Source organism: Chrysemys picta, chromosome 4, assembly GCF_011386835.1.
Source record: "Chrysemys picta bellii isolate R12L10 chromosome 4, ASM1138683v2, whole genome shotgun sequence".
In the NCBI taxonomy this organism is placed as follows: Eukaryota; Metazoa; Chordata; order Testudines; family Emydidae; genus Chrysemys; species Chrysemys picta.
Window position 1 is genome coordinate 16,595,150 of NC_088794.1, and position 27,613 is coordinate 16,622,762.

Consider the following 27,613-nt stretch of genomic DNA (forward strand, 5'->3'; position numbering starts at 1 on the left):
AGTGGAGGAGCTAGCAAGTTGAATAGATGGAGTGTTGGGTGAATGATTGTGAGCAGCTCTTATTTCATATGAAAACTAATTTTTCCTCCTCTAGGTTTACATGAGCATATATTTCCCCTGGGAATGGGAAAAAGAGCTTCCCATACTATCTTGTTATTCTGGCACATCTTGCTCTGACACCTCACACGGATCTAATGATTAACTTGAGTTGTGGGAAACCACAGGAAGCTATTTGTGCTCTGTCTGCCATGACAGGGTCCACCCCAAACCTGAGCCCTGCCAGCTGGGGCCTTGGTTTGATGGGAGAACCTTTGGTTTGAGACTAGTAGGATTGAAAGCCAGATTTCAAGGCGTGTTTTGGGATCTGTATTATTCTGTCTCTCTCCCTTGCTTTCCCAAGAGATGCTCCATTCTGTTTTTCAGGCCCTCTCCTGGGAGTCTGGCAGGGCTATGTTAAGGGCAGCAATAAGGTATTTTATTGCATCTGGGAGACCAAGGTGCAGTATCCATAGGAGAGAGACAGATACACACGGAGAAGTTTTGCCTCTACGAGCTGCGGAAGCTATGCTGGCAAGGCAAGGGTACTTAAATACAGCTCGTCCTGGAAAGGTGGCAATATAGTTCCTCTGGCCAGAAAAGGTTTGTCTACACTGCAGTTAAAAACCCTCAGCTGGCCCGTGCCAGCTGACTCAGGCTAAGGGGCTGTTTAATTCCAGTGTAGGCATTCGGGCTTGCCCCCCTGAACTCTGGGACCCTCCTACCTTGCAGGGTTCTAGAGCCCAGGCGACCCCCAAATGTCTACCCTGCAATCAAATGGCCCCTTAGCCCGAGACAGCTGGGGTGGGCTGTCCACAGGTTTTTACTTGCAGTGTAGACAGACCCAAAGAGACTATGGGCTTGGCTAGACAAGCTTTTAATGCACAGCAAGCTGAGGTGTAAATCTACAGCGCGCTAGCCTGCCATGCACTAACGGGTCATGTGGACCCTCCTGCCGGGCACTGGAAGTTCTGGAGTGCACTTTGATCTGTTCCTGTGTCAAACCACAGTAGATCAAAGCGCACTACAGAACTTCTAGTGTGCAGTGGCAAGGTCCACGCAGCCAGCTAGTGCACTGTATAGTTTATAACCCAGTTTGCTGAGCACTAACTGTGCATTTGGACAAGCCCAGAGACTCATCAGAAAGATTGCATGGACCAGAGTTTTAGGGACACTCCTTCTGCACTCTCCTGCTAACGCTGTAATTGAATAATCTCTTTGTAGTCATGGAAACGTCTGTAAATATGGCCTGCGCTCCCACCTCCTAGCTTCCCCTCCAAAAATTGCAGCTGCTGATTCAATTTCTGACAACCTTTCAGATTGTTTGGGTAACATTTTTCTCTGCTAAGCTGGGGAGGAGTCGGGGAGAAAGGTTTTTATTTTCTAATGGCTGCTTTCTCTTATCTGTCAGTGCAGCCCCCGCCTCATCTGTCCCCTTCCTGGGCACATGCACTTCTATCAGTTACAGTGAAACACACTGCGGTGCTGGTGCCTTAGAACTGTACGTTCTCAAACGCTGTTGCCTAATACGCATGGGGAAAGTGAGTGCGCACATGTGACCGTGTGACTGCCTCAACAAAACATGTTGTCAAAGTGCAAAAGCAGCCAACCGCAAGGGCTGATAGGCAGTTAGATGTGAAAAATACCTACTTGTGGCCACAAATGTGTGGTTTGCACATGCACTCATGTTTGTACTCACAAGTAAATGTTTTTCACATGGTTGTACGTGTTGGCATGTGCAGTTCGCTGTTTTGTGCACACATCTGTATGGTTTTGAGTATTATTTGTCTGTTATTCAGATGGGGACAGCATAAGAGGCTGGATGGGTAGATGTTTGCCTTGCAAAGTCAGCTTTGAAAAGGGAGGGGTATTTGGATGGCCTCCTGGATGGGACTCTCTTACCACATACTAATTGTCTACTGAAGCTAAAAGGCTTGCCCTTCCAAGATGGGAACCCTAGCCTTAGGAGAGGGGTTGTACAGAAGCACGTAGTGGGTTTAAAATATCCAGGCATTACTATGCGTTTTAGCTCATGCGCTCTTCAATTTAAGAATAGGCTGCCTGAGCGCTGATTCTGGCTCTGAAATGCTGCACCTTTGGCAGGGTTTGGCAGCTGTGCCAAGCTCTTGTTGCGCTTGTCTGTTCCAAAGTAACAAAGCACCAGAGCTGCTGGTGGAAGAGCCGTCCAGAAGGCTTGGCATGTCATGGAGAACAGGTTCCTTCACAAGGGCTCGTCCATTGGAGAGCTCGCTTTGCCTCTCATCCATTATGTAAAGGATGCATTAAAAATAGCTGTGTAGTTCCTGCGGACGTTGGCACACATGCTCAGGAGTCAGGACGAGGCACAGATGGTTCCTTGCAGTGACTTTGTGTGGTCTCCCTGGCTTTCCTTTCAGGAAAGTAGTGGCGGATTTAGAATCTTTTCATGAAGCACCGGAGCAAACCATCAGTTCTTGCCTTTTAAGATGATTTTGAATAAGCATCCTGCAGCAGGTGCTTGTGTGGCTTTGTGCATACTTTGACAGTCACCCTTTGGAGAAACAGACCTCTCTGTGTGAGAGTCACCTTTCCGCTTTGCCCTCTGGATTTTTCCACTGGGGCTTGAGTCAGTTCAATTCTCTTCTCCATCCGTAATGCTTTTCCCTGGAGTTCATCAAACAAAGGGTTAATTTTGTGGCAGTTTTGTTCCTGGTTCTGAAATCTTCTCCTGCTTTCCAGATCTTCCCCACTGGGCTGCAAACCAGGCAGGATACATAGCTGCAAACCAGGCAGGATGGGTGTGAAAGTGAGAGAATTGTAAGGAGTGCTCTAAAGACCCTAGTTCAGTACTACAAATGGAGAGGTCTAAAACACCCTGGGTGCTGCAGGTTTGGTCTGGGGGCGCTCTTGTGGTCAACCCCACAAGAGCACCCACTACTGGAATAGCTGGCTGTGCTCCAAGTCAAAACAAGGTGCAGTGGGGCAGTTAGAAGAGAATCTGCTCTCCCCCTTTGACTAGCTCTGCCCATTGCTGATGGGCCCCTCGCTTTCCTGAACATTAAGATACAATTAAACTTCTGTTTGCTCTCTAGAAGCAATATGCTGATATTCACAACGAGGGATGTGAGGGACGGAAGGAGACTTATTAAATCACATCCCCAAGAACGATTGTTTCCTGCAGTGTGTTTGTGAGTGCTTTGTCCAGTCTCATTTTAAAATGGCCCAGGTGCTGATTTTCCTAGCGCTTACCGTGGGAGTCTAATCCACAGTGTAACAGACCACACTGTAGGGACATTTCTCCCGCTATCCTGTCTAAATGTTCCCTTTTCACTTGCCTCTCATTTGTCCTAGTTATTGCCCTATATACCACACTAAGTAGCTTCTTCCTTCCTTCCTTCCTTGAAGTTTGTGTGATTGTTGTCAGTTTTACATGGGGGGCGGGGGGTTCTGCATTAAAAATCAGCATTATTTGGGCCTGATCCACAAAATTCAACTCTGGATCTGAATTCTCCCAAAGTTTAAGGCTCATGGGACCCAAGGTTTTAGTTCTGGCCCATCTTTAAAATGAGGAACACAATGTACTTCTCAGCCCGATATGGTGACCAAGCTTTTTGCTTGGCCTTAGAAAAATATATCCCAGAGAGCCTCAATATTTGAGCAGGGCTGGGGAAAAGGAGACAGCAGCAGAAGCATCAAAGAAAAAGTTTGTCAAACTTTTCACAAATACTGGGGGAAAGTTTGGTTTGTTCTTTATTTTCCCCCAGCTTCATCCCATGCTGGCACCCTGAAGCATGAACAGTTGGACCTGGTGAGAGTTCTTCCCATTTTTTTTTTGTTGTTTTATGATTCCTGCTGGAGCCATGGCTATGATTTTATGAATGAAGGGGGAAAAAAATCTCATTGAAAAGTTCATCAACTTTCGGCTCCTACTCACTCAATGATAGATAGCTTTAATTACATTGAATTACTCAGCATCTCCACAGCACTCCCCAAAGTCATTAAAAATAGATTTTCTGTTTGAACTTCACTACCCGCAATGGGTCTCCAGGCAATACGCCATACTTATGGGATGCCCCATGGGCTGGCTCCTAGTCAGAGAGGTCAGCTGCTTGTGTTGGTAGCAGTCATAAAATGTGGAAACTTCTACTTTATTTATTTATTTATTGGAGCCAGACTGTTTTATTTATTTTTAAGGTTCTTGTGGAACGGGGGGAGGGGTGTTTACGAGGATTTGGAAAGTCTCCATTTTTAATTTTTTTATTTTGTTACAGGTCAGACAGTCAAGGAAAGCAGTAATGAGTCTTTTATCATTTAATTACCGGGAACGAGGTTCATAATTAGGGAAGTAAAAAACTCAACGCCAAAGCTGCTGTGTCAAATAAAGGAGCACAAGCAGTAAAGGGAGGGTAGGGCGCGCGGTTGTACTGAGACTCCCGTTGGAACAGGAGAGAAAACGCGCCAGGTGAGCGTTGGCTTCTTAGCTATTGTCCTTAATACATCTGATTGTGGTGTGGCGCTTAATGTTTGTAGCACTTGCACACACTGATCCATCCTCCCCGCACCCATGTGGGGTGGGTATTAACCCCGTTTTATCAACGGGAGGGAAATGACTGATGGAGAAACTAAAGCCTGTGGCTAAGTCCTGCAGTGGGAGTTGAACTATCTCCCTCACACAGCTTCACTGGAGTCAGCAGACTTCTGCGTGGGGCTCAGCAACCCACCTTTGTGCAAGAAGTTGGGGCATCATGGTCTACAGTTGTAGGATCAGGTTCTAAATTTGGAAAACTGGCGGCCAATTCTAGGTGCCTTCATTTTATTGGGGCGCCCAGCTTCAGACACCTCAGGTCTCGTTTTCAAGTCAGTTGGCGTGAGGACAAATACTCAGTACCTTTGGAAAATCAGCCCAAGTGGTCTCAAGGCACCCAGAATTAGTCTCCATTTCTAAAAATGTAAGCCTGTTTCTGTCAAAGACCATCGCTAAAAGAGCATAACTCTCTGAGGTGAGGCCTATCGTCAACAGCTCCACTCCTCAGGCACAACGGAAATTTCCACTGTCAGGGTAAAGCTCATCAGCGCAGGAGACAACCTGTCCGAGACCGCGGAACAAACTCCGCCAGGGACTAAGGCCCATCCTAAACCACCCCACCTTCTGCTCTCAGGGCCAGGCACACTGGGCCTGCCACATAGAGCAGCGTGGGCATTTAAAAAAACAAAACGCTACCGAAACCAACCATTACTCTGCGCACACAATTCTGCTCTTGGGGAGAGGATGTGAGAGAGAATAAACCACATGTGACAGATGTTAGGAAGGCGATCAGATATTACAGTGATACGGTGACTTGCTCAAGGTGAGGTGGGGTGGGCTACGTGGACTCTCATGCTGTTTGGGCCTGAGTTTCACGGGTGCTGAGTAGCTACAGCTCCCAGTAACTTCAGCTGGTATTTTGGTGCTCAAGCTTCCCTTCCCTTCCCTTCCCTCCCCCCCCCTTGCCCCCTTCAGTGATAAGTTCTCTGTGTCTGTGGCACTGCTCAGTACACACGATGCAGCTCATATAAGGGAGCTCTGTCTCTTTTCCCTGCTTCCCTCCTTCTGTTCTTTCCACTGGCTCATTGTGGACAGGTGCCAGTCAATCAGCCTCTTTACCACTATGTGAAATGAACAGCTTTGGACTTCATTAGTTCTGCTGCGTCTGGTTACGGCTAGAAACGCCTTTCATTCCTCGCTCGTGCCACCTGTGGCCATAAAAATCTGAAGAAGCCGTTCTTTTGATGCCTGCATTCCTGCCCCCCTCTCTGCGTTCGCTGCGGAGAAGAGCTGCTTGTTGTGTGAGCTCCCACTTTGCCCCCGAACCTGTCAGCCCGTCTCTGTCAAAGAGTGATTGGTCCACATGCGGGGACAGGTGGAAGTGTATGTGCTAATAAGCATACTTGGAGGCTAGGGGAGGCACAGCAGTGCAGCTCCTTTGCTCCAATTGTCAGAAAACAATCTCTGTGTTGAAATGATATTTGACCACCATGGACACAGGCAGTTATGCTTCTAAAAATGATGCTTTCACTGAGTGTCAATAGCTAGCACTGTGATCCGCCGAGGAGGAGGCATTTCCATACTTACGTTCCATCAGTCACTTGCTCTCATGTGTGTTTTTCTCTTTCCTTTTTCCTTTCTCTCCTTTTCATTCCTTCTGATTTTCCCATTTGCGCGCTCTCTCTCTTTCTCTCTCTCTCCTGCCTTTTCTCTGCCTCTATTTTTATCTTTTAGACAATGCCTTCTGTCTTTCTTTTCTGTCTTTCAGTGATCCCTGGCCGAGATGGAGGGAAAACAAACTAATCAACTTCAAGGCATTCTCTCCCAGCCCCTGCCAATTTGGGAAACAAGAGCAGGCCCAGAAATCAAACCTTCATCTCTTGCTAAGCATTGCTATTTCCAGCTGGGCCGGTCCGTTTTATATGACTGATGTTCCTGCTTTCTTTCAGGTTTTGCCAGGCTGTTGCTATCCTTTCATGGCAGTGTGAATTACATTCATTTGAATCCTTCATTTTTCTGTCTGATCACATTGTTTCTTTGTTTTGTTTTTTAAATCAACTCCGATCCATGCTGTTTCTCCCTCCGCCTGCAGACAGCTACATGGCTGAAACATGGTGTTCCTTATCTGCTCTCCCTAATGCGGCATTTCAGGCGCACAAACCCTTCGGTTTCATAATGATAATTAGCCTGGCAGAGAACATTTTGAAAACAATTAAAACACAAGCAAGTATTTCCACCCGACTTTTGTAAGGAGCAAGGGAATCCCTGTGCTTCTGAGAGGGAAATAAGCTTTCAGAACCGTGCGTGATGACATAGTTAGAGCCCTGCAAATCCACGGAGATCCGCTTTATATCCCCAGCCGTGGATGGGGTTGTGGGTATCTGCAGACCATTTTTTGCGGATCGGATGCAGATACTAATTTTGTATCCATGCAGAGCTCTAGAGATAGGGGTACATGATAATGCCTGCTGTTAATGGGAGTTCGGTGCTTTTACTCACCAAACTCTGGACATTCTACATACAGTCCATTGGAATCCTTAGTACATCTCTACCTCGATATAACGCTGTCCTTGGGAGCCAAAAAATCTTACCGCGTTATGGGTGAAACCTATATTGAACTTGCTTTGATCCACCAGAGTGCGCAGCGCCCCCCTCCCGCCCCGGAGCACTGCTTTACCGCGTTATACCTTAATTCGTGTTATATCGAGGTAGAGGTGTATTTGGATTTCAGATTACAAGGATAGTGGATTATGTGTTATAATTGTGAGAGCTGGGCAAATATATGATGGGGCAAGTGTTGCAAAAAAACATTCCGCCAATATTCTCTCAAACGTTTAAATGACTTTGCTTCATCTGTGTTCACAATCCTGTTGCGTTTTCTTTCTGTGAATGTCTCTTCGGATATTTCATCATATTTCATCAGTTTCGGGCTTGAACGTTTGTTTGCAAGGAGTGATTTTAAAGCTGTGTGGTGGAGTACAAATAGGAAATTCACTCCAGAAGTGTATATGCACTCTTCCAATTAGGGAACAGAAACAATAACAGGTGATCATAGTGAACCAATGCAGGCGGAAGAGTTTGCTGAGATCTCTTTCTGAAGGATATACTTCAGTCAGACACAAGTTGTGGGGTGTAATGCAGGGATGACTGGCTGAACTTCTATAGCTTGTGTTGTGCAGGTCAGGCTACATGGTCCCATCTGACCTATGAACTATTCAAAATTAGTACATAATTTGAAAAGATTTGTTGAATAATTTTGAGTAGTAAATACATTTGCTGGCATTCATATTTACTCACGGATGTTCCACAAGCAGAAAAAGAGGCGAAATTCATGACATAAATTATTTGTACAATTGCTATTGTAATAATTATTGCTATTGGCATTTATTATTTCTATAGCACTGTAAGAGTACACACCACTTTACGAATGTGAAAAGGAGCCTAATCTAAATTTATTGTAGATTCCTAAGAGCAGGTCCTGTAAAACAGTATTGGCCTAGGTTGGCTAGCCCCTTTAAGGGGAGTCGGAGCCCATTTTACCACTGCAAAATGAAACAAAAAAGAAAGAAAGGAAAAATTCCCCCCCCCCTTGCATGTTATTCCATGACAACTGGTTTAATTAAGCACCACGTGATGTCAGCAGCAGCCATGTCAATGACTGATGGGAATTCCGAGAATAAAATTAAACAGCATCAGGAGAACAAATGCTCAGAGCCCCAGTGAAGAGGGGGAGAAGGTTAGGGCTCATCTTCAGTACAAGTTATGTCGATATAACTTACGACGTCGCTCAGGGGTGTGAGTAAGCCACCCCGCTGAGCGGCATAAGTTACACCGACATAAGCGCTGGTGTGGACAGCGCTGTCGATGGGAGAGCTTCTCCCGCCGACGGAGCCACTCACGGAGGTGGTTTTATTATGCGGACAGGAGAGGTCTCTCCCGTCGGCATAGAGCGTCTTCACCAGATGCGCTGCGTCAACGCAACTGCATCAGTACAGCTGTGCCACTGTAGCACTTCTGGTGTAGACTAGCACCTTTAGAATCATGAAGCCACCTGACTTTCCATCTTCACAGGTACTCAGAAACTCCCCAGTGTGGGGAACAGAAGCCTGGTCATGGAGGCAACTGTTCTCTCGCGCACATGGGCCTATGTTCCCCTCTGCTCCAGTGCTGACCAAGCACTAGACAACCTTTCACAGCAGCTCCCATGTTGCCATCAGGAGACTTGGATGTTTGCAGGGAACATTGTACCATCCTGGCATCCTGAACGAGAGAGGGAGGCAGATTCCAACTTTGGGATAAGATTCAATTCTTAGGCTGGGTCTACACTACCCGCCTGAATCGGCGGGTAGAAATCGACCTCTCGGGGATCGATTTATCGCGTCCCGTCGGGACGCGACAGTCGATCCCCGAATCGACGCTCTTACTCCACCAGCGGAGGTGGGAGTAAGCGCCGTCGACGGGAAGCCGCAGAGGTCGATTTTGCCGCCGTCCTCACAGCGGGGTAAGTCGGCTGCGATACGTCGAATTCAGCTACGCTATTCACGTAGCTGAATTTGCGTATCTTAAATCGACTCCCCCCTGTAGTGTAGATGTAGCCTCAGTTTCCTGGTCAGTTTCATGGCTCTGGAAGTCCCGTTCTCTCTCCCTGCCCTTTCTTTGGGAGGCTGAAAAGACAGCATTTATTTTAACTGCTTGGTCACAGCCAGTACGCACTCTGTTGCCTTGAATTTTCACCAGGCTTCCTTTTGTGTCACAAGAAAATTCTATCAAATGGCAATTTTTGCCTCTAAAACATACAGAAATTCAGAATAGGCATATTTAATCTATTAGTGGTGATGGGGACCTTATAAGTACCTGGATAACCACAACGGGTGTGGTGTCCTCTGACAGTAGGGCTGAACTTCGGAATGTTGCAGACAGCGTAGGGGTGAGGGGGTATGTCTGTCTGTGTGTATGTGTATGTGTGTGAGAGAGAGAAAGAGATGGGTACTCATCTATTTGTGCTATAGTTGCAGTTACTGGCCCTGTGAGATCAGAGCCCCATTGTGCTAGTAGCTGTACAGACACCTAACGAGAGCGAGCCCCTTACAGACTAGGTTGACTGGACAGACAAATGATGAGAGAGAGAGAACATCATTATTGCCGTTTTACAGATGGGGAGCTGAGGCGCAGAGAGGAAGAGACTTGGACAGACAGAGCATATGATAGAGCCAGGAACTGAACCCAGACCTCCTGTGTCCTTATCACACCCTCCGATTGTTTCCTTTTCCTACATCGCCCTTCTCCATGTGTAAGTTTGTCCCTTGCACACCCTTGGGATCCCGAATGGGTGCATGTTGTGCACAGCTTTGCCTCTTACAAACGGCGTGTACCTTCCACCATGGTTTACATCACCACTGAATTTGACCCAAAAGGCCTCCATAATTGCTGCACTGGCTAATTCCAGGCCGAAAGAGCTCTGTAGTGTTCTGGCGCAACATAAATTTTATAGATATAATAATTTTTTTAAAGCTGTTAAGTAGGGCCCAGGAAACAAGAAGAAAAGCAGCCCTATTGGTTTCATGTTTAGAGAGGAACTGGGTTCTCACTATATCAACAACATTTGGCGTGAAAGTGGCCTTTGTTCAGAGAGACACTGCTTCCTTTCAGCCCCTGACTTCCCAGCTGCTGAGAGCGAGGCCGTGTTTTGACAGACAGAGCGAATGTAATGCAGACAGTTGTTTTAATTTCAGCCAGTTGCAGAAATCACTCACAAGGAGCCAGAAACCCAAGGAAAGAGGCCGCACACTTCGCTTTAGTTATCTCTGCACAAGGGCTCTGTTTGGATGGCAGAGCGGAAGGGAGCCCATTGGTTAGTGTAACGGATACACCAGAGCCCGGCAAAGAGCGATTGCCATGGGAGAGGTGAACTGGAACAGGAATCAGAAATGTTCTTCTCCCGCCTACTTGAGCATGCAGCGTTTTAAACATAAAAGATCCTTTTTCTGTTCACTTTAATTTCTACCACAGGGGCTCCTTTTCCCTTGAATATTTGCCTTTCAATCTTTTTTTCTTCTTTTTATTACAAGCCAAAATCTGAAGCCAAGAGCTGGTGGGGGGGATGTTGTTTTTTGGGGGGTAGAGGGAGCGTAGAGGGGTAGGTGTGGTGGGGGTTTTTAGTATTTATTTCAAGTTGTGAAATGCCTCACTCTGACACTCAGACTGGCACAGACATTAAAAATTACAACCAAGAATACACATCCTCCATGGACATGAACTCTCTGGGCCTGATTCACCATTTTGTTACTCCAGTTATGTGCTGCTGTGACTCTAATGACATCAGTGGAACTTGCACTGGTGTAACATTGAAGTTACATAGTGGTCAATCTGGTACACAGAACATGGTTCTCCCCTGCCCTGTACCTTGTGTCACCATATAGCCCTGTGCAAAATCAGTATAAAATGCTGCCAACTCAGAATCCTATATTTGATTACACTGGCTGTTTGCACCGGTGTCCGTGACTGCACAAGGTGCAGAGCAGGTGAGAAACAGACAGATAGACTTTTACCACCCAAACCCATTGCTTAATATCTAAATAACTAATAGTACTTGAGGCATCCTGCCTACTGGAGGCAGGTACAGAGTGGGCTGGGACAGTCACCTCCAAGGAGGAGATGGTGTGTTACGACACAGTATGGTCTCTTCCTGGGTGCATTTGTATGGTCTCCTGGGAAGGGAAGGTTTGGCAGGGTTACGTTAAAATATGGCCGCCTCTTCGGTGGAGGGGATGGGGCTTCATGAGGGTGTAATTCTGCTTCCCAACTCAGTCAAAACCTTCTGGCTTATACAGGCTTTGTGTCACTGTGGATTGCTGACCTGCTGAAGTCTGACTTGCCAGTCCCAGTTTGCAAGCAGTACCTCCAAGATTTGTTTCTGTGAGCCATATGGAAGCCAGCAGTCTACGTCCTGTCCTGGACCATCCCAGCACATGTTTACGCCTCCAAACAACTGTGCGCGTGGGGGCGGTTTTGGGACTGGCTCCTTGGACTAGAACTCTGCCTTCCGGCTGCCAAAGAGAGCATTTGCCGGTGCGTTAGCAGACAGATTTCACTAACACAAACCAGCAAGAGCCTCTGATGTGCTCACCCCAGACTGCCGTGCAATCTGTCTGCACAGGCTAAGCCCCGATCACCCCCTCTGCTAGGCCTCTTTGCCAGGCAAGCTTGACTGTATGTTACTATTTATTGTAAATGGGACATTTGTGTCTCTGCTGTTGATACAACATGATAGGTAGTAATAATAATAATAATTATTAGTATGTATTAACAAAAACGTTTACACATCATCTTTCACCCCAACGGATCCCACAGCACTTCATAGACTGTATATAAATTTTTTTTAAATGTATAGATGAGTCTCACTTCATATGAATTGTCATATTGGATTGACCGGAGGTCCGTCTAGTCCAATATACTGTCTTTGATAGTGGTTAGCACCTCAGAGAAAGGTAAAAGAACCTCAGAGTAAGCAATGATGGGATAACCTGCCCCAGGGAATGTCTCCTTCTCGCCCTGTTCATTAGCGATTAGGATGCAGGAGGGCTTATGTCCCTTCCCAAACTTTTGTTAGTTTGATTTTGAGACTGGATATTCTGGTGACCCAGATAAATGTCCAGTCCTTGTGCTGAATCCTGCTAAGTTCTTGCCCTCAATGATGTCTTGTGACAATGAGTCCGCTGCTGAAACACACCTTCTTCTGGGGTGGAACATGATAGCTGTTGAACTCTATGCAGAAGCCCATACGATGGCTTTAGGACAGGAAGTGGAGAGAAATACCTCATCTCGTTGAAACTGCAGGGAGGGGATTAAAAGAGGCAAAGCATAATTGCCAGATTGGAATCTGGCGATGACACTGGGGTTAAAGCCCTCGTCTTGTAGGCAGTACTTCGGGGGGAGTTAATTATGACAAGTGGGTCAGGACCTTGTAACATCTCACCCGTGTAAATGTACCTTTTCTGTTCATGAAGGTTACTGTGTGAAGTTATTTGCTGTTGGCCAGATTCCTGGTGATTTTGTAAATCCCTGGCAACAGAGGCATTCCCTCTTCATTTTCTTTTCTCTCCTGCCCCTGTGAGACAGGCCAGGCAGCCCCATTGTCTGGTTTTGAGAAACTTGTACTCCCTTATCTGAAGATATCTTGTCAGTGATCCTGAGAAATGGAATTGTGACTGCACAGGGTTACAGCCACTTGTTTTAATATGGCTTGTCCTGCTATGTATTGAGAGTACTTTACTGAGGATCCGAGAGTAACTGTCTGTTCTTGCCCGGAGATTCTCATGGAATCCAGATGTGCTCATAGGAAGCTCTCCCAGGCTGAAATTCATCCCTGTATCGAGGGCCATTAGGAGGCCTATGAAACACTGAAGTCTAGGATTTATCCCCTTGGATCAGACTACTGGCCCTTCAGAGCCAGTATGGACCCATACCTGATCCTGCTAAAGGAGATGAAGACCCTTATAATACATCTCACTAATTTTCAGTGCTGTATAACAGGGAATAATTCCTTCCTAATCTCTGTAGCTACCAGCCTAGGGATGGAAGCTTGAAATTTGATCAATTTTATCTTAACCATGCATCACTGAAAACGTTATTACGGGGCCCAAAATTCAATTACAGTATTTGAAGGGTGAAAGCAAAGCAAAACCAAAATGGCAGTATTTGCTCTTCAAACGTGCACTGCCGTTCCCTATCCTCTTGGGGAATTTTATTTCCTCCTAACCTTCCTGCTAAGAACTTTTCCCGCGGCCTGTGTGAAACACAGGGTACACCGACACTGCACCTGGGAGCGTGCTTCCAACTGCAAGTGAACAGACACATGCTAGGTCTGCACAAGCTAGCATGCTAAAAATAGCAGTGTGGCCTCTGCAGCAGGGGCTGCACCTCGGGCTAGCTGTCACGTACATACCCTCACGTTTCTGTAGGAAGAAAAACTGAGAGTCGCTTTCTCGAACATGTTAGAACAGGGTACTGGGTTCTGTTCTCAGCTCTGCCACTGACTTGCTGTGCAACCTTGGGCAATCTACTGAGCACCTCTGAGCTTTGGTGTCCTTGTCTGTAAAATGGGTATAATGTTTCATAGTATTGATTTACCCCACAAGGATTTTTTTAGTCTTTAATTAAAGTTTGTGAATCGCTTTGCAGTCCTCAGAGAAAAGCCCCGATAAAAGGGCTAATTGCTGCTGTTTTGTTTGTTTGTTGTGAAGACAAGGGGAGTGAAAATGCAATGAACATGTTTATTTACTTCCTTTCTAGGTGTCCAGGGTTCCTGTTGAATCCTGTGAGCAATACACCACCTGTGGGGAATGTCTGAGCTCAGGGGACCCTCACTGTGGCTGGTGCACTCTTCACCACATGTAAGTCCATCATCAGCCATTTTATTTGAACTAATGGGTTTATTGCAAGAGAAGCCTTAAAAACCTGAACTCTTCTTGTATGTGGATATTAAAAAACAAACAAACGAATACAGTACCAGCCTTTTACAATCGCTCTTTTCCTACAGGGGAATTCCTTGCACTGCAGGGTGAATGCTACTGAATATCACGGAAGTCCTGTTAAAAATGAAAATATACTCCCTAGATTTAGGAGATGGGGAATAAATCCAGCATGTGAAGTGAATGTCAAAGAGCATGAAACCACATGAACTGAAACTCATGGGAATGGAAGCCCACTAGTTTCACACAGCCTTGTTATTTACCCAAATCCCTAATTGTTCCGAATTGGAGGGAGTTTTTAATAGTGGGGTGGACTATATGACCTTATTGACATCAGGAAGGTTTCACCTGTGCACCTGAGCAGAGGATTTGACTCTTTACGGGTGGCAAGGGAAGACTATTTAACCACTACTTTGGAATGTCAGCAAACGGAATGCTTCAGGCAATGGGCCAAACCCAGCAAAGCAATGAAACTGTGGGTTAGGCTGAGGCACTGTGCTAGGTTTGAGACCAGCAGCTCTAACTCCTGTCAGTGGAGACAAAGGAAATAAAGATTTTTTCCGGGGCGCTTCAGGAAACTGGGTCTCTGAATTCGGGCGGTGTTTGTGCACTCTCTCTGCACAATAGTGTCCACTTGCTAAAGCGGAAGGGGGACCCGGCGTGCGCACTTTGGGGGAGAAACCTGGAGCACACTGGTAGAAAGGCATCGAAAGCCTTCTGGCTCCGTGCCAGCCAGCAAAGCGCTCCCATTAAATGGGTGGAAATTGGGGCAGAGGCAGAGGGACAGAGTTCAGGGACCGACACAATAGCTCTTGGCCACACGCCGAAGCAGCAGGTGTTAGGAGGGCGCGAGAAGGAGAGCAGTAAAGGCTTATATACAAAATCTGGACTGGATTAGAGACCTGTATGCACGGGGGTATCTGCACTCCCACAACCTGGGGAACCGTGTGTTTAATTTCAGTTGCCGCATTCAGGGAAACTTTACGAGAATAACCAGTAGTCACAGGTCCTGATGCTCTGCTACCTTGCTGCTACCTAGACCTGTGCAGAACAAGTGTGAGACACTATCATTTTGGTTTGGTAGCACTCAGCACTCCCTGTGCCTGGGTGTAAATGAATGCATAGCAGTGAAGAATTTAGCGCTCTTGGATCAAATTCCTAAAACGGTCTTAGCTTGTCTATTTTTCTTCCTTCTTCATTGCTTCTCCCTTTAAGACCAGATTGCCCAACCCCTCATTGACTCTGTCCATTGTAGGCAATATCACAGGACCTACAAATCTTTGAAATCAGTCCTATGGAGTGGTTATAGCATTCTGGGTGCTCCACAGTGTTACCAGACAGGACCAGGATGTGTTGCGGGGGACCTTAATAAACAGGGGGACTTCCCAGTCAGGTTGTTCTCTGTCTAGTTTCTGCTTAAGCTATGGCTCTTTTTGTTTATACCCTCCCACTACAAGTCTCACTTTGTCTGGTGATTAGAGCTGGAAGGTGAAAGGATCACTATGTCCTTTGCTAATACTAATTAATTAAGTCTCACAACCCACCAGGGAGGGGAAGGTAAGGATTGTTATACTCATTTTGCAGAGGAGAAGAGTAGGGCATGAAGAGATGAAGAGACTTCGTTTCTGCCCCCCTGTGGCTGCAATGACTAGGTCGATTGTAAGCATTTTGGGGCTGTCTCTCACTGCATGTACAGCACCTCGCACAATGGGACCTTGATCTCAGTTTGAGCCTCCAGGTGCTACTGAATACAAACGATGATGATGACTCGCTCTAGGTCACACAAAACATCAGTGGCAGGACAGGCAAAACCCAGGAGTTCATGTTCCCAGTCCCCCTTCTTGAACCATTAAAGGTCTTTCCCTTGCCCAACATAGGGACTGGTAGCTTGTAAGAAGAGAACTCAGGCCAGGGGCGTGGAGTGTTGTGCATACAGAGATAAGATAAAAGGGGAGCAGAGCAGGAAGGTTGGGGGAGCCAGACCATGCATTGAGGTACAGGACTAAATCTGGCCAACAGCCTGCAGTACGCAGGCCACTACAACGCCTTCTTCCCTGCTGTTATTTTCTGACCCTTCCTTGGAGTTTCTCTGCCTTCCCACTGCCTGCGCAGAGCAATGATCATTTTTTAGCCCCTGTCTGAAGCTGTAAATAATTTAGTTTATCTTGCTGTTACTGAAGCCGCTGTCATATTTGTTTGGAAGCCCCCAATGCCGGTGTGTTTGTATTTCATTTGTCATCTCTGTCCTCTAATTTTTACATTTCACTCCTGCCAGATGGGCCAGCTGCTTCTGTGTTTGGTGGGGAGGTCACAGGTCAGGATGTGCTGCTCACGCTGCATTCACAGAGGGCTGACAAAAAGAGACACTAAAGAGGGGGTTTAGCGGGCTGGGGAAATTGAAACTGAGATAGAGGCAGAGTGCCGAGAAAATAAAGCCCTTGTGACAGTAAAGTGGCCCAGGATTCCAACCAAACCGCTTTTCCCACCCTTTTTCTATTTTGAGTCTGCTTCTGCACTTCTGGGTCCTGGATGGTGAGAGAAATACCAAAACAGCTGCAGAAGTTCTTTGTCATAACGCTGTATTCCTGGTTCACCCAGAAGCAGGGAAGGTGAGCTGGGGATCTTATGAAACAGTTTATCCATGTGGAATTTATGGACCGTTTTGCAGACTCGGGATGCTCGGATCAGAATCTGAACTTGTGGGTGCTTAGCCAGAACTTTGAGTGATTACCAAGACAACTAAAGCGTTTGGCTCTTGAAATCATAACAGTGTCATGAATTGGTATGCGAGGGAAAGACAGACAGACACAGACACCACTGACCTCTGCTAGATGGAGTCAGGAGTGTGTGTCATAGGCTCTGTACTGCCCCTTTTAGTGCAGGAGGATCTCAGTTCTATCCACTGTTGCCATAAAACTCTAAGTGACCAGGAGGATCTGTTTCAGAGTAGCAGCCGTGTTAGTCTGTATCCGCAAAAAGAAGAACAGGAGTACTTGTGGCACCTTAGAGACTAACAAATTTATTAGGAGGATCTGAGTTCTCTCCCTACTGCTGTCTTCAATTTCTGAGTGACTACTGCGTATTATTGTTGTTGTTGTTTATTATTTAATATTACTATACTATTGCAGTTGTGCCTAGAGGTCCCAGTCAGGGATTGGTGCCCCTTTGTTCTTGGCACTGTGCACGTGTAAATTTATAAGCTAAGTGTAATGATGCCCCTGGTTAAATCGTCCATGGGGATTAAACCCATGATCTCTGGATCTAAAAGCAGGAGCTGCTTGTGTTTGGGTTAAAGGGTCAGATCTATTAGGTCACACAGAAGCAGAACCACAATTCTCTATATTCCATCTAGAGGACGACAAGGGGAGATGCCTTTACATACATTCACCTGCACAAGCCCATGAGACAGAGGAATAAAAATCAAAGCCAAAAGGGTGAAATGAGCTGAACTAACAGCTTCTGCATCCACTTAATCCCCTGCAGAGGTTTTGGGAGGCAGGTTGGGGTAGGGATGGAAGAAGCAAGGGGAAGACCTGGAATTTATTGGACTAGAAGAGATTGTGCTCTGGGCAAACATACAGTGGAGGCGTCCTGGGGATTAGGTGAGTCTGATTTCACATTGTAGTTCATAAGTAAGCATTTCGATGCAGGTTTTCGCCTTTACCGATTGTTCGTTACATTACGGTAGCACCCAAAACATGTCAGGGTACATCTGTGCCTCCCACGGCAACACGGCTCACAGCCCAGGTTGTCAGACGCACGCTCACAGGACTCATGCGGCAGTGCCAAAAACAGCTGGGTAGATATTGTGGCTGTGAAGCCCATCCCTGTCTCTTAGGCGTCAGAGTCTGAGCTGCAGCCCAAGCCCCAATGTCTACGCGGCTATGAGGAGCGCCATAGCATGAGCCTGAGTGCGTAGACCGGGGCTCTAAAATCTGCTACTGCAGACTGCCACTTGCTGGGTAGCCATACCCTTAGGCACTGCAGGGCTGAATAGGAAGACAACCGCTGGCCCCAAGACCTTTTAGGCTGCCAATCCATTGTGGTGTTAATTTTTCTATAGACCGATTATCAGCACCACGGCACAGGCCACTAACATTTGAGCTCAGGGTGTAAATCCATTAGCTGGTAGCGGTAACAGGGTAGGGGACTTCCCACTGGAGAAGGACACAGCACACACTGTCTTGCACCTTGATTGAAGAAGCCTTCCAGGAGTCTGGGACATAACATGAGATTCCAAAAATCCCTACAAGAAATGGCCAAGGGAAAAGTATGATTCCTTTTAAATATATAAATTAATGGAGATATCCTATCTCCTAGAACTGGAAGGGACCTTGAAAGGTCATCGAGTCCAGCCCCCTGCCTTCACTAGCAGGACCAAGTACTGATTTTGCCCCAGATCCCTAGGTGGCCCCCTCAAGGATTGAACTCTCAACGCTGGGTTTAGCAGGCCGCTGGATCCCTTGGTTCACCACCATCCAAAAGAATGAGCAACCTGCCTCATGTACAGTATTCCCAAGATCCAGCTTGGGGTGTGATCTCCATTCATTCTCTTTTACTTTATAATCAAGACAGAGAGGTTAATTTTTACTCCTCCTCCTCCAGCAATTCTGCTCTTTGGGAGGTAGGCAGAGGCCTCAAGGAGATTGAGTATCCTTGGTCCAGTGGAATTTGCAACCTGCAAGGCTCTCTCTATATGCTGCTCTCTGCAAGTATGCTATTGTCTACAGACCTATTTATCTCTGTTAGGGCTGTTGCCATAAATAGTATGATAAAAAAGAGCCATTCCAGTGAGTCAATGAGATAAAGGCTCCAGTCAAGAGCTCACTTTCAAGCTATCTTACAGATTCACTTAAACCGCAATAATTCTTTTCTTTAGCAGCATTCATATTTAGATCCATTATTATATTCCAAAAAAGGGAAAGTGGGGGGGAGGGGGAGGACAGCTACATCAATTGTCAGGTATGGAAAGGGAAAGTGGGAACCTCAGTGCTTTTCTTATTCAGAAGCAAACAGCCTTTCAGCAATGAAGGTAGCTCCCTTTTTTTGTTTGAGTCCCTGTTTTGCCAGGCTCTTGTCACCTCATTTAGGAGAGGTTTGGCACCGGGAGATTAAGACTCTTTGTGGAACAGTCAATATGTCTGCTAATGTAGATGTTTACCTAAGATTGCACCCAGCCCTGCCACAAGGAAAACAAAACCGCCAAACCTGCTTTTGTGTTGAGTATTCCTTCCACTGACTCCAGTCCTAAGTGGGAGAAGAGCACTCACTTTACTGCTTAAAGTAACAAATACATTCAAATGGGTGCTTAGAAAAGCACTTGAATGGGGGTCTCAGGAGACTGGTAATGGCATTCGGAGGTTAACAGTAAGTGAAAGTTGATATCATTTGATGACTGTTCGTTGACACCAATAAAATTCAGCATATGCCAGCCACTACTATATAGTGGAATCTGAAAGACTCTGCTTTCCCCGTATACCATAGGATAGAAGAGCACTGTACTACTTCTCTGATACCACTATGCAGGGACAGCTGGTAATGCTTACTTTAATGGTAATTGCTCTGTGTAAAATAAGTTGCTGAGTCTCTATCCGGTTCCTAGTGAACAGGTGTTCACATCACCACAGTTGGCTGTAGTTGGCCCCTTTATATTAGCTTATGTAACCGCAATTATACGGATGGTCATAAAATTATCCAGCCTCTGACTCGCTACCCTTCTGGGTTTGTACAGTGCCTAGCACAATGGGGCCCCAATCTGGATTGGTCCCTAAGCACTGCCCTAATAAACGTGCTTTACAGCTGCAGGGAGGGTCACAGCTTGACTCCGCATACTGCAGGGTAGCATTTTCAGTCCTCTGTTTTGTTGAATGGCTCCTTAATTTCCAATCATGGGGCACAGTCGTGAGGTGGGAACTGATTAGCCCTTTTTACTTCACCTCTCCTGATTCAGAGAGCAGCTCTGATTGTGAATCAGAATTTCAGTCCACACTGAGGTTCTCCACAGTGAAATGGCTTTGGTGATGAGCACGCAGCACGGCACACTCCAGGAGCAGCACTCATCATTCAGCTTGGCACACTTAATGGTTTCTTTGCGAGGCGGAAGGAGGGTGGGGAGAGTCAGGGAGATTCGGGCATGACAACTGAACTTAACTCTAGTGTCTCCAGCCTCGGGATAAGAAATTACAGCTTCCAGCACTTCAAGACCCTTGGCTTTGTAAGAGAAGATTTATTAGCCGCGTGTTTTTCTTTTAATTAAAGTGCAGGTGCTGTCTTGTTAATGCCTTTTATTGCTTTCTATTTAAGGTAGCCTGTGGATTGTGAGTTTGTTGCTGACAGAAATGAGGCGCTCAGAGTGCTGATCTGAGCCAGATATAGTGGGTCTGGTTTTCAGAAATGCTGAGTTCCCACAGATCCACCTGAAGTCTGTGGGAGCTGTGGGTGCTCAACACTGCTAAAAATCAGGCACAGTTTGGGTAGGACGTGCACATCTCCTAGCCGCACCCAATGGTCTTTTCATCCCCGGGCTCTTTGCTCTTCCCTACCCCAAATGTGTCTGCTAGTGCATTTCTTTTCTGATCTGCAGCCTCTGCACCTGCTATACTGGCCCCGGAATCTGTGCACAGAGCTCTGTCGATGCACCTCAGTCCTGGTCATTATTATCCCCTGTTGCTGCACTTATCCAGCCAATGCTGGGCTCCGCTCCGACAGCTCTGCTGCTGCACCACAGTCCTGACCAACAGTGGCACCCCCTGCTGTTTGACAGACAGAGATAAGTTCATCAGGTGTCCCTTTGCACTGACACTTGTGTGTATATCAGGTGCTCCCGGAAGGACAAGTGCGAGCGAGCAGATGAGCCGTACCGATTTGCAGCCAGCATCAACCAGTGTATGAGTGTCACTGTGCAGCCCAGCAGCATCTCTGTGTCTGAGCACAGCCTTCCGGTAGGTACAAGTGGCAGGTGATTCTGTGCGCAGGCCCTCAGTCCCATGGGCCAGGGTAGCTCAGTTGTGACAGACAGTGCTCCAGACACACAGGCTCAGAATCATAATGACAGACATTTTTTTTCTCTACAGATACTTTCCCATGAACATGGAGTTCAGGTTCATGAAGGGGTTGGTAAGGGAAGGGAGTCAGAGGTCACACAGACACCCACATTCCCAAATCCAGCCCCAGGGCCCACATTTTCACTGAGCAACTGCCAGCCTCCGTTAAACATTGAAGGAAAAGTTTCTCTTTTCCCTGCCATTACTTGTCCCTCTGGGAGGATCTAGCTGCCCATAGGCTCCCAGCTGTTCCTTTCTAAGCGGCTGCACATCCTCCCCACCTGCTCTGTTCCAGGTGCTGCACTGGGACAGGCAGGTCCCAGAACACCTGCCACCCTTTTCCCAGGGACTGGCTAAAGAGGGGACTGTATGGCCATCATATATGAGTGGAGAAAAAAATTGCAACACTGTCCACCTTTCCTCCTCTGGTTACAGTGAAAGGAGTGGCTGCGTGCTACATGTCTGGTCTTTTTCTCTGCGTAGGGTTGATGCTCCACAGAGAAGCAGCAGGTGCTGAAAATCTAAAAGGAACTCTGGGTAGTTCTGACCGCTAATGGGATCTTGGTTGTATTTTGTTTTTCTCTCCTTTTCCCTTGTTCCAGCTCAGCCTGCTGGTGAGTGATGCTCCAGACCTGTCAGCTGGAATCACCTGTTTGTTTGGAAACCTCACTGAGGTGGAAGGCCAAGTTTCCGGCAGCCAGGTTGTCTGCGTTTCACCGGCCCCTAAAGATGTCCCCGCCATTCCTGTGGACCAAGGTGAGCTGATTTCATGATTGCCTGGTGGCCTTGCGTTTCGCCTGTCTATTCACCTCACGGGAGAGAGGAGCCAGCAAGTACTGAGCAGGTCTAGATCTAGCTGCCAGGCAGAGTAGAGCAGACCACATCTGGGCTGTATATCAATCCTGCCTGAACCCCGGTGATGCTGTGCGGGATGACAAACCATCCAGGAATGGGGTCGGAAGTGGCTATCCGGTACCAACCCAGATCCTCAGGATATAGGCTGTGTCCAAGAAACCCCAATAACTGGGGAATCTTCAAGCCAGCTACCTTCTTGTCTCTCATCCCACCAGGGAACTCACCCTTCATGCTAGGCAGATGTGGGAGGTGAAAGTGTGGGGGTTGCTGCACTCAGGCCTGACTCAGTCGCTGTGAGTAGGTGGATGAGGTTTCTATTTTTTGGTTTTGATCTTTGGGTTGTTTCTTCATTAATGTCACTGCTGTCATATTCCCCCTCTCCCTCTCTCCAGAACCAGAATGCTACTTGTTCTAAACTCATTTTCTCCTTGGCGCACTTCCAGGTGTCATCTGTGCTTTCCTGCTGATATTTTCCTATATGTAGAATGTTATGTTGAATTTGAGTGCTCGTGAAAGTTAGGGGCTTGGAGAGAGCTAGGAAAGTGAAGAGCAAACCTCCCTCGCACAGCTCAGCTAGTGCAGTTTATTCTTGATTATTCCAATGGTGAGCCCTTATTTAGCTCTGTTAATGCCCTCCAGTCCTTGCCTGCAACATCCCATCCTGGGCTGCATTTCAGGATAGACTGTGAATTATCCCCAGTCCTGTGGTGAGTTTATGCTGAAGGGAAACCTCCTCTAGGGAATGTGATGAGACTACCACACTCATTTCACTTGTGACCTAAGGTGGAGTGCGAACCTACCTCTCTAGTGTGTTTTCCCACCTCATTAGGTGTGATTTGACTGTGGGGGGGTGGTTCATGGAGCCAGTTGACTCAGCTTCCCCGGAGCTTTGGGACAGGCCGTGTCATGCTCTCGTAGCAGCTTCCACTGGCCAGCCATGGAACAGCACGGCATGTTCCATTGACGTCCCCAGAGGATACACAGTGTGTGGATTATTGGCTGCTCAGAGACCCTTAGCTTTCAGAGACCCGGTGCAGCCTGGTGTCCTAGTGCACCAGTGGGACCAGAGGTGCTTGATTTTCTCCACACCACACCAGAAGTGGGGGGGCTCAGCGAATCGTCAAGCCTGCCTTGAGAGAAAACCAGTACCTCATCCATTACAATCGCCATTATTTCTGGTGTAATCCCCCTCCCACCTCTCTTTCCAGACTGGTTCGGGTTGGAGCTCCAGCTGAAATCCAAGGAGACAGGCAAGATGTTCGTCAGCACGGAGTTCAAATTCTACAACTGCAGTGCTCACCAATTGTAAGACACCCTCTCTCTCCTTTCCCACTTTCCCTCCCCACCAGCATCCCAGACCCAGGCCCCTGGTTATTCCCCCCCACCCCCCACAATGGAGCCTGCTGTCCAAGTACATAGTGGAATGGGTTTCTTTATTAACCTCTTGAGTGCCACAGCTGATGCACACCCCAGGGAGACCGGATTCCTCCCAGGACACCCAGTGTGCCGTGCCAGACTACAGAACTGCTCTGAGGTGTATTGTGCCACCAAGAGCCCTTCTTGCGCCACCAAGATGGACATCGGCCAAATGCTGTGGGGCAGCACAGAGGGTTAAAACAGAAGAGGAATAAGATTTTCAGTCACGCGCTGGGGGAGGTTCTGGCTTGATGCTGGCAGTCTGACCTTTCAGGGTCGTCAGCGACAGAGAGAAACCAAGAGATCCCCATCATGTGGAAACTTTTCCGAGAGCACCAAGATTTATCTGCCTTAGCAGAGAATGAATGTGTCTGAAAGAAGCTTGACCTGCTGGTGCCCCCAAGCTGCATGATCCTGCAACTGTGAGCTCAACTCCATCCTTTCTCACAGGCAGCTGGGGGGAAAGGGAGAGAAGAAAGTGCCTGGGAGTTCCCTATAAAGCAGCTGCAAGTATCTATAGGAGACTCAGAGGCCTTTCCCTCCATAAACCGCTAAGACAGCGCAGGGATGTGTTCTGTTGTCGACTCTCAAAAGGAAGACAAAGGGGGATGGGGCAGGGTGGTTGTGCCAGGAGAGCACAGGCGTGGAGTGAAGGGAACTAGGCTGGGGTTTGCTGTTCAGCTTGTTTTTCAGACACACAGGGAGAAAACGTTTCTACTAGAGATGGCGCCTTTGCTGTGTCTCCTTCCCCTAAGATCAGGCCAGAGAAGCCCCACAAAGCTCTGAGCGCCTTTCAGCTTCACAGTAAAAGATCGTAGCAGGCGAGTGCAGGCCCTGTCAGTTGCCTCAGGCAGGGCAGACAGTAGACACAGGTGCCTCTTGGCTCTCAATCTGCTCTTGAGATGGCTGAGCAGTGCAGCAGCGTGTTCCCCACAGCAGCCTTTCCCCCGGAAGCCCTTGAGGCAGAACGCTGCTGGCTGGAGTTTGTTAAAATTTCTGAAGTGTTTATAGATATCTCAGTGGGAACAGACAAACCGAAACCTCGCACAACCAAAGTGAAACATGTGCAGGACACGGGAGACTGTGAATACCGTGCCAAAGACCAGCTAATGAAAGGCAGGCCTGAACTGCTCTGCTGGGGAAGTAGCTCCTACTGCCAGGGATTGGACAGCTGGCTCCAGAATGGTAGAAGTTAGAGCTGGAAATGCTCTGTTAGCCCTGCCTGCTTTATCCTGCTGGCAGGGGCCAGGGAGTGTCCAAGCAGAGTCGTCTCCTTTTCTATTCAGCATTGCTTTGTCCAGCCTAGTTTTCAAGACCCAGGTAATAGGGCTTCTCCCACTCCTTTGGGAGACTCTTCCACAGTCTAATAGGCTTGGCTTTCATGTCGTTTCCTGGCATTCAGCCTACATTTTGCCTTTAACTTCAGCTCAGGCACTACCGAGATAGTGCCAATATGAGTCCCTCGATAGATGGGTCTCATTACTCCCAGTTATAGCCCATCAGCAAATCCAGACTGCATGCTCTCCCCTGTACTTTCATATCCCTGTAGACAGTGATGTCCCCACTTCCTCATCCCTTAGCCAAGCATAATGGATTTTAGCTACCTTTCTCTTCCCCTCCTTGTAAATCCGTCCTTCAAGTCTTTTATGCAGTCTTGTTGCTCTTCCCTGAATTGCCACCAGTTTGGCTGGAACAAGGATGTCCCCTCCAGAGATCTGGCTGGAGTTCCTGCTGCTCCTAACCTTATCTGGGAGTGGAGATTTGAACCAGATGAGGCAATAGGTCTACTCTGCCCTCATCCCTTTCTAACAGGAAATTACACCAGGGGTCAGAGATGGCATAAGTGACTAATTCTTAAAGGCAAAGTGCTAAAAGTGCGTCTTCCATAAAATCTACACTGCCCTGCGCTGCTGTCTGAGTTCACCAGGGGCATGAGTCAGGCATGCTGGAAGAAAGCTCACCAATCACGTGAGAGAGAGAAGGCCAGCTCATAGCCCCTGGATGAGACATTGCCCATTGCCAAACTTCGGGAGTGGAGGATACTCTGCCCCTTCTGGCTGCATAGCGGTGTGAGGAATGACTTTTCCTTCTCTGGGTTATGGAAGGTGCAGTGTGCTGAACTCTGCTGTTTCTCACAGATGGCACGTCCAGCTGTGTGTAGTACATTGTCAAACGGGGGCAGTCTGCAGGGGTGGAGTGATTTTGCTAACCCTCATCAGTTGGCTTCTTGTTTTGCAAGCCTAAAAGCTGGGATGGTTTGGATCTGGGGTCCATTAATGCAAGTGCCCCACAAAGTTCAAGGGAGGGCTGGGGAATCTGATAAATGGTTCTGGTTTGGGGCCCATTTCTAGCAGGGGCTAAGCCCTTTCTCAGAATGAGAGGTTCCCAGGTGCCGTGGGGCAAGGATGCTTCCTGGTTTAGAAGCAAAGGGGACCCTTTTATTTTAAAGGGAAACTGCTTTCTGAGGGGACTTTGCTGGGGTGAGGGAGCGACTGTGTGAGAAACTCTCCTCATGAAAGAGCCGAGCCACTCACTGTGGATGAGCTTTCAAGAAGTCACTTGTCTGCGACTCCCTGTCCAACCTTTGCCCCTTCCCAGCTGAGACAGAGTGGAGCTGAGGCAGCAGCAAGAAAACCACACATTACAATGACAGGCGCCTAACCAAACTCTTGGGCTTGATCATCAGAATGACCCTCCTCCTGTAATCTCAGCCGTGCTAAGCCAAGCAAAGAGCCCCTTCTATCCCAGATCGGAAAGCTAAAGGTCAGGTCCAAGGTGGGAGGGCAGGAGTGCGGCAAACCGAAATGGAGACAGAAATGGGTCAAATAAAGGAGTAATTATATAAGCTCACGGCGCTTGATATTGCTATCCAGATTTGCATTTTCATGATTAGAATAAGCTTCCTTAGCTATTAAGGTCATTACAGATGCTTAAGAAGGAAAATACAACTCAGAAGTAAAAAGGAGAAGCCATTAAATATGCATTTTAGTGACAGTAACTTTAGAAAGAAAATAACAGACCATTGGCTGTCTGTCCAGTGCACGAACAGGGGTGCATATCCCCGCTTCAGTCACACAGTCCATGCCTTTGGGTCATTGAGAATCCCTGGAAACCGTACGAAATGCTGACAATGGACAGTCACCGAGTGCTTGTCTACACATAAAATACTGCAGTGTCGCCGTGATAGCACGTCGATGAATATACTACCCGCACTGACCGGAGGAGTTTTGTCGCATAGGTACTCCACCTCCCCAAGAGGCGGTAGCTAGGGCGAGGGGAAAATCCTGTTGTCAACCTAGCCACTGTCTACAGGGTGGGGGAGGTTGGTTTGACTGTGTCACTGGGGGGGGTGTGGATTTTTCACACCCCTGAGCAATGTAGTTATACCGACCTAATTTCCTAGTATAGACCTGCTCCAAGAAATGGCCTGTCACATAGGAGAGCCACTTCTGAGACCAAAGGAAGCTTTATTGCAAATATCAACAATTGTTATGAGCCACCCAGCTCACTGTCAGCAGATTAGGAGGTGTGAGGTAGTAAATACTCAGCCAGTTCCTGGACTGGCAGGCTCACCCCATGTCAAAAACCATGTCCTGCACCATTGGCCTCATCGGACATCAAGCGCAGATGCTTGCTGTGCCCCAAGCGATCTAATGTGCTCCAGGTTTGAATTGGAGTGAAAAAGGCCAAATAGAAATGTTTACAGTTAATGACTTTAAATATTTCCAATTTTTGAAAACAAGTGAGCCAATTTTCTTCAAACCTGGCTTGTTTGTAGATACCATTTAGGTTTAAAATCAGTCAAGATTGCACTGTATTGTTTTTTCTTGTACCTTATGTCATGTTGTAAAAAATGCTTCAGCTTGTATTAATAAGTCATGTAAAGACTGGCTATATTTTAGAGCATGAGGGGCAGAATCCTGGGCTTTAGAGTGCTTGATTTCTTAAACTTAACATTGTATTATTATCTGTTACCTCTGTAGTGCCAAAAGTGTGCTAGGCACCTCACAGATACGTACGTCCACTGTTCCCAGTAGCGTAGCTAGGGGGGGAGCGGGGTGGCGGCCGCTCCCCCACTGAGCATCTTGGCGCCTTTTTAATTTTTACTCACCTGGCAGCACTTCGGCGGTGGGCCCTCACTCGCTCCGGGTGTCTTCGGCAGCACTGAAGGAAATGCCACCGAAGACCTGCGGAGCAAGTGAAGGTCCCGCTGCCAAGGTGCCGCTGAAGACCTGGAACACCGCCGGGTGAGTAAAAGCACCGCCCCGTCAGTAAAAGCACCACAGCGG

General features: G+C 47.5%; 1 protein-coding gene across 7 annotated transcripts in view; it reads left to right on the forward strand.

Annotated features, from left to right (window-relative positions):
- The window catches only part of PLXNA2 (plexin A2), a 328,426-nt gene that overhangs the window by 198,614 nt on the left and 102,199 nt on the right, over positions 1-27,613 (forward strand). For 6 of the 7 annotated variants that reach the window (XR_006174188.2, XR_006174189.2, XM_042848961.2 and 3 more), the window contains 4 exons: positions 13,832-13,932; positions 20,828-20,951; positions 21,656-21,809; positions 23,117-23,213. Coding sequence is in view for 5 of the 7 variants with exons in the window: in XM_042848961.2 (XP_042704895.2) it covers positions 13,832-13,932; positions 20,828-20,951; positions 21,656-21,809; positions 23,117-23,213 (476 nt within the window). In the remaining 2 variants the exon portion in view is untranslated. Of the gene's footprint in view, positions 1-9,693; positions 9,827-13,831; positions 13,933-20,827; positions 20,952-21,655; positions 21,810-23,116; positions 23,214-27,613 lie in introns of those variants that run through there. The other variant, XM_065591482.1, reaches the window with a different exon arrangement.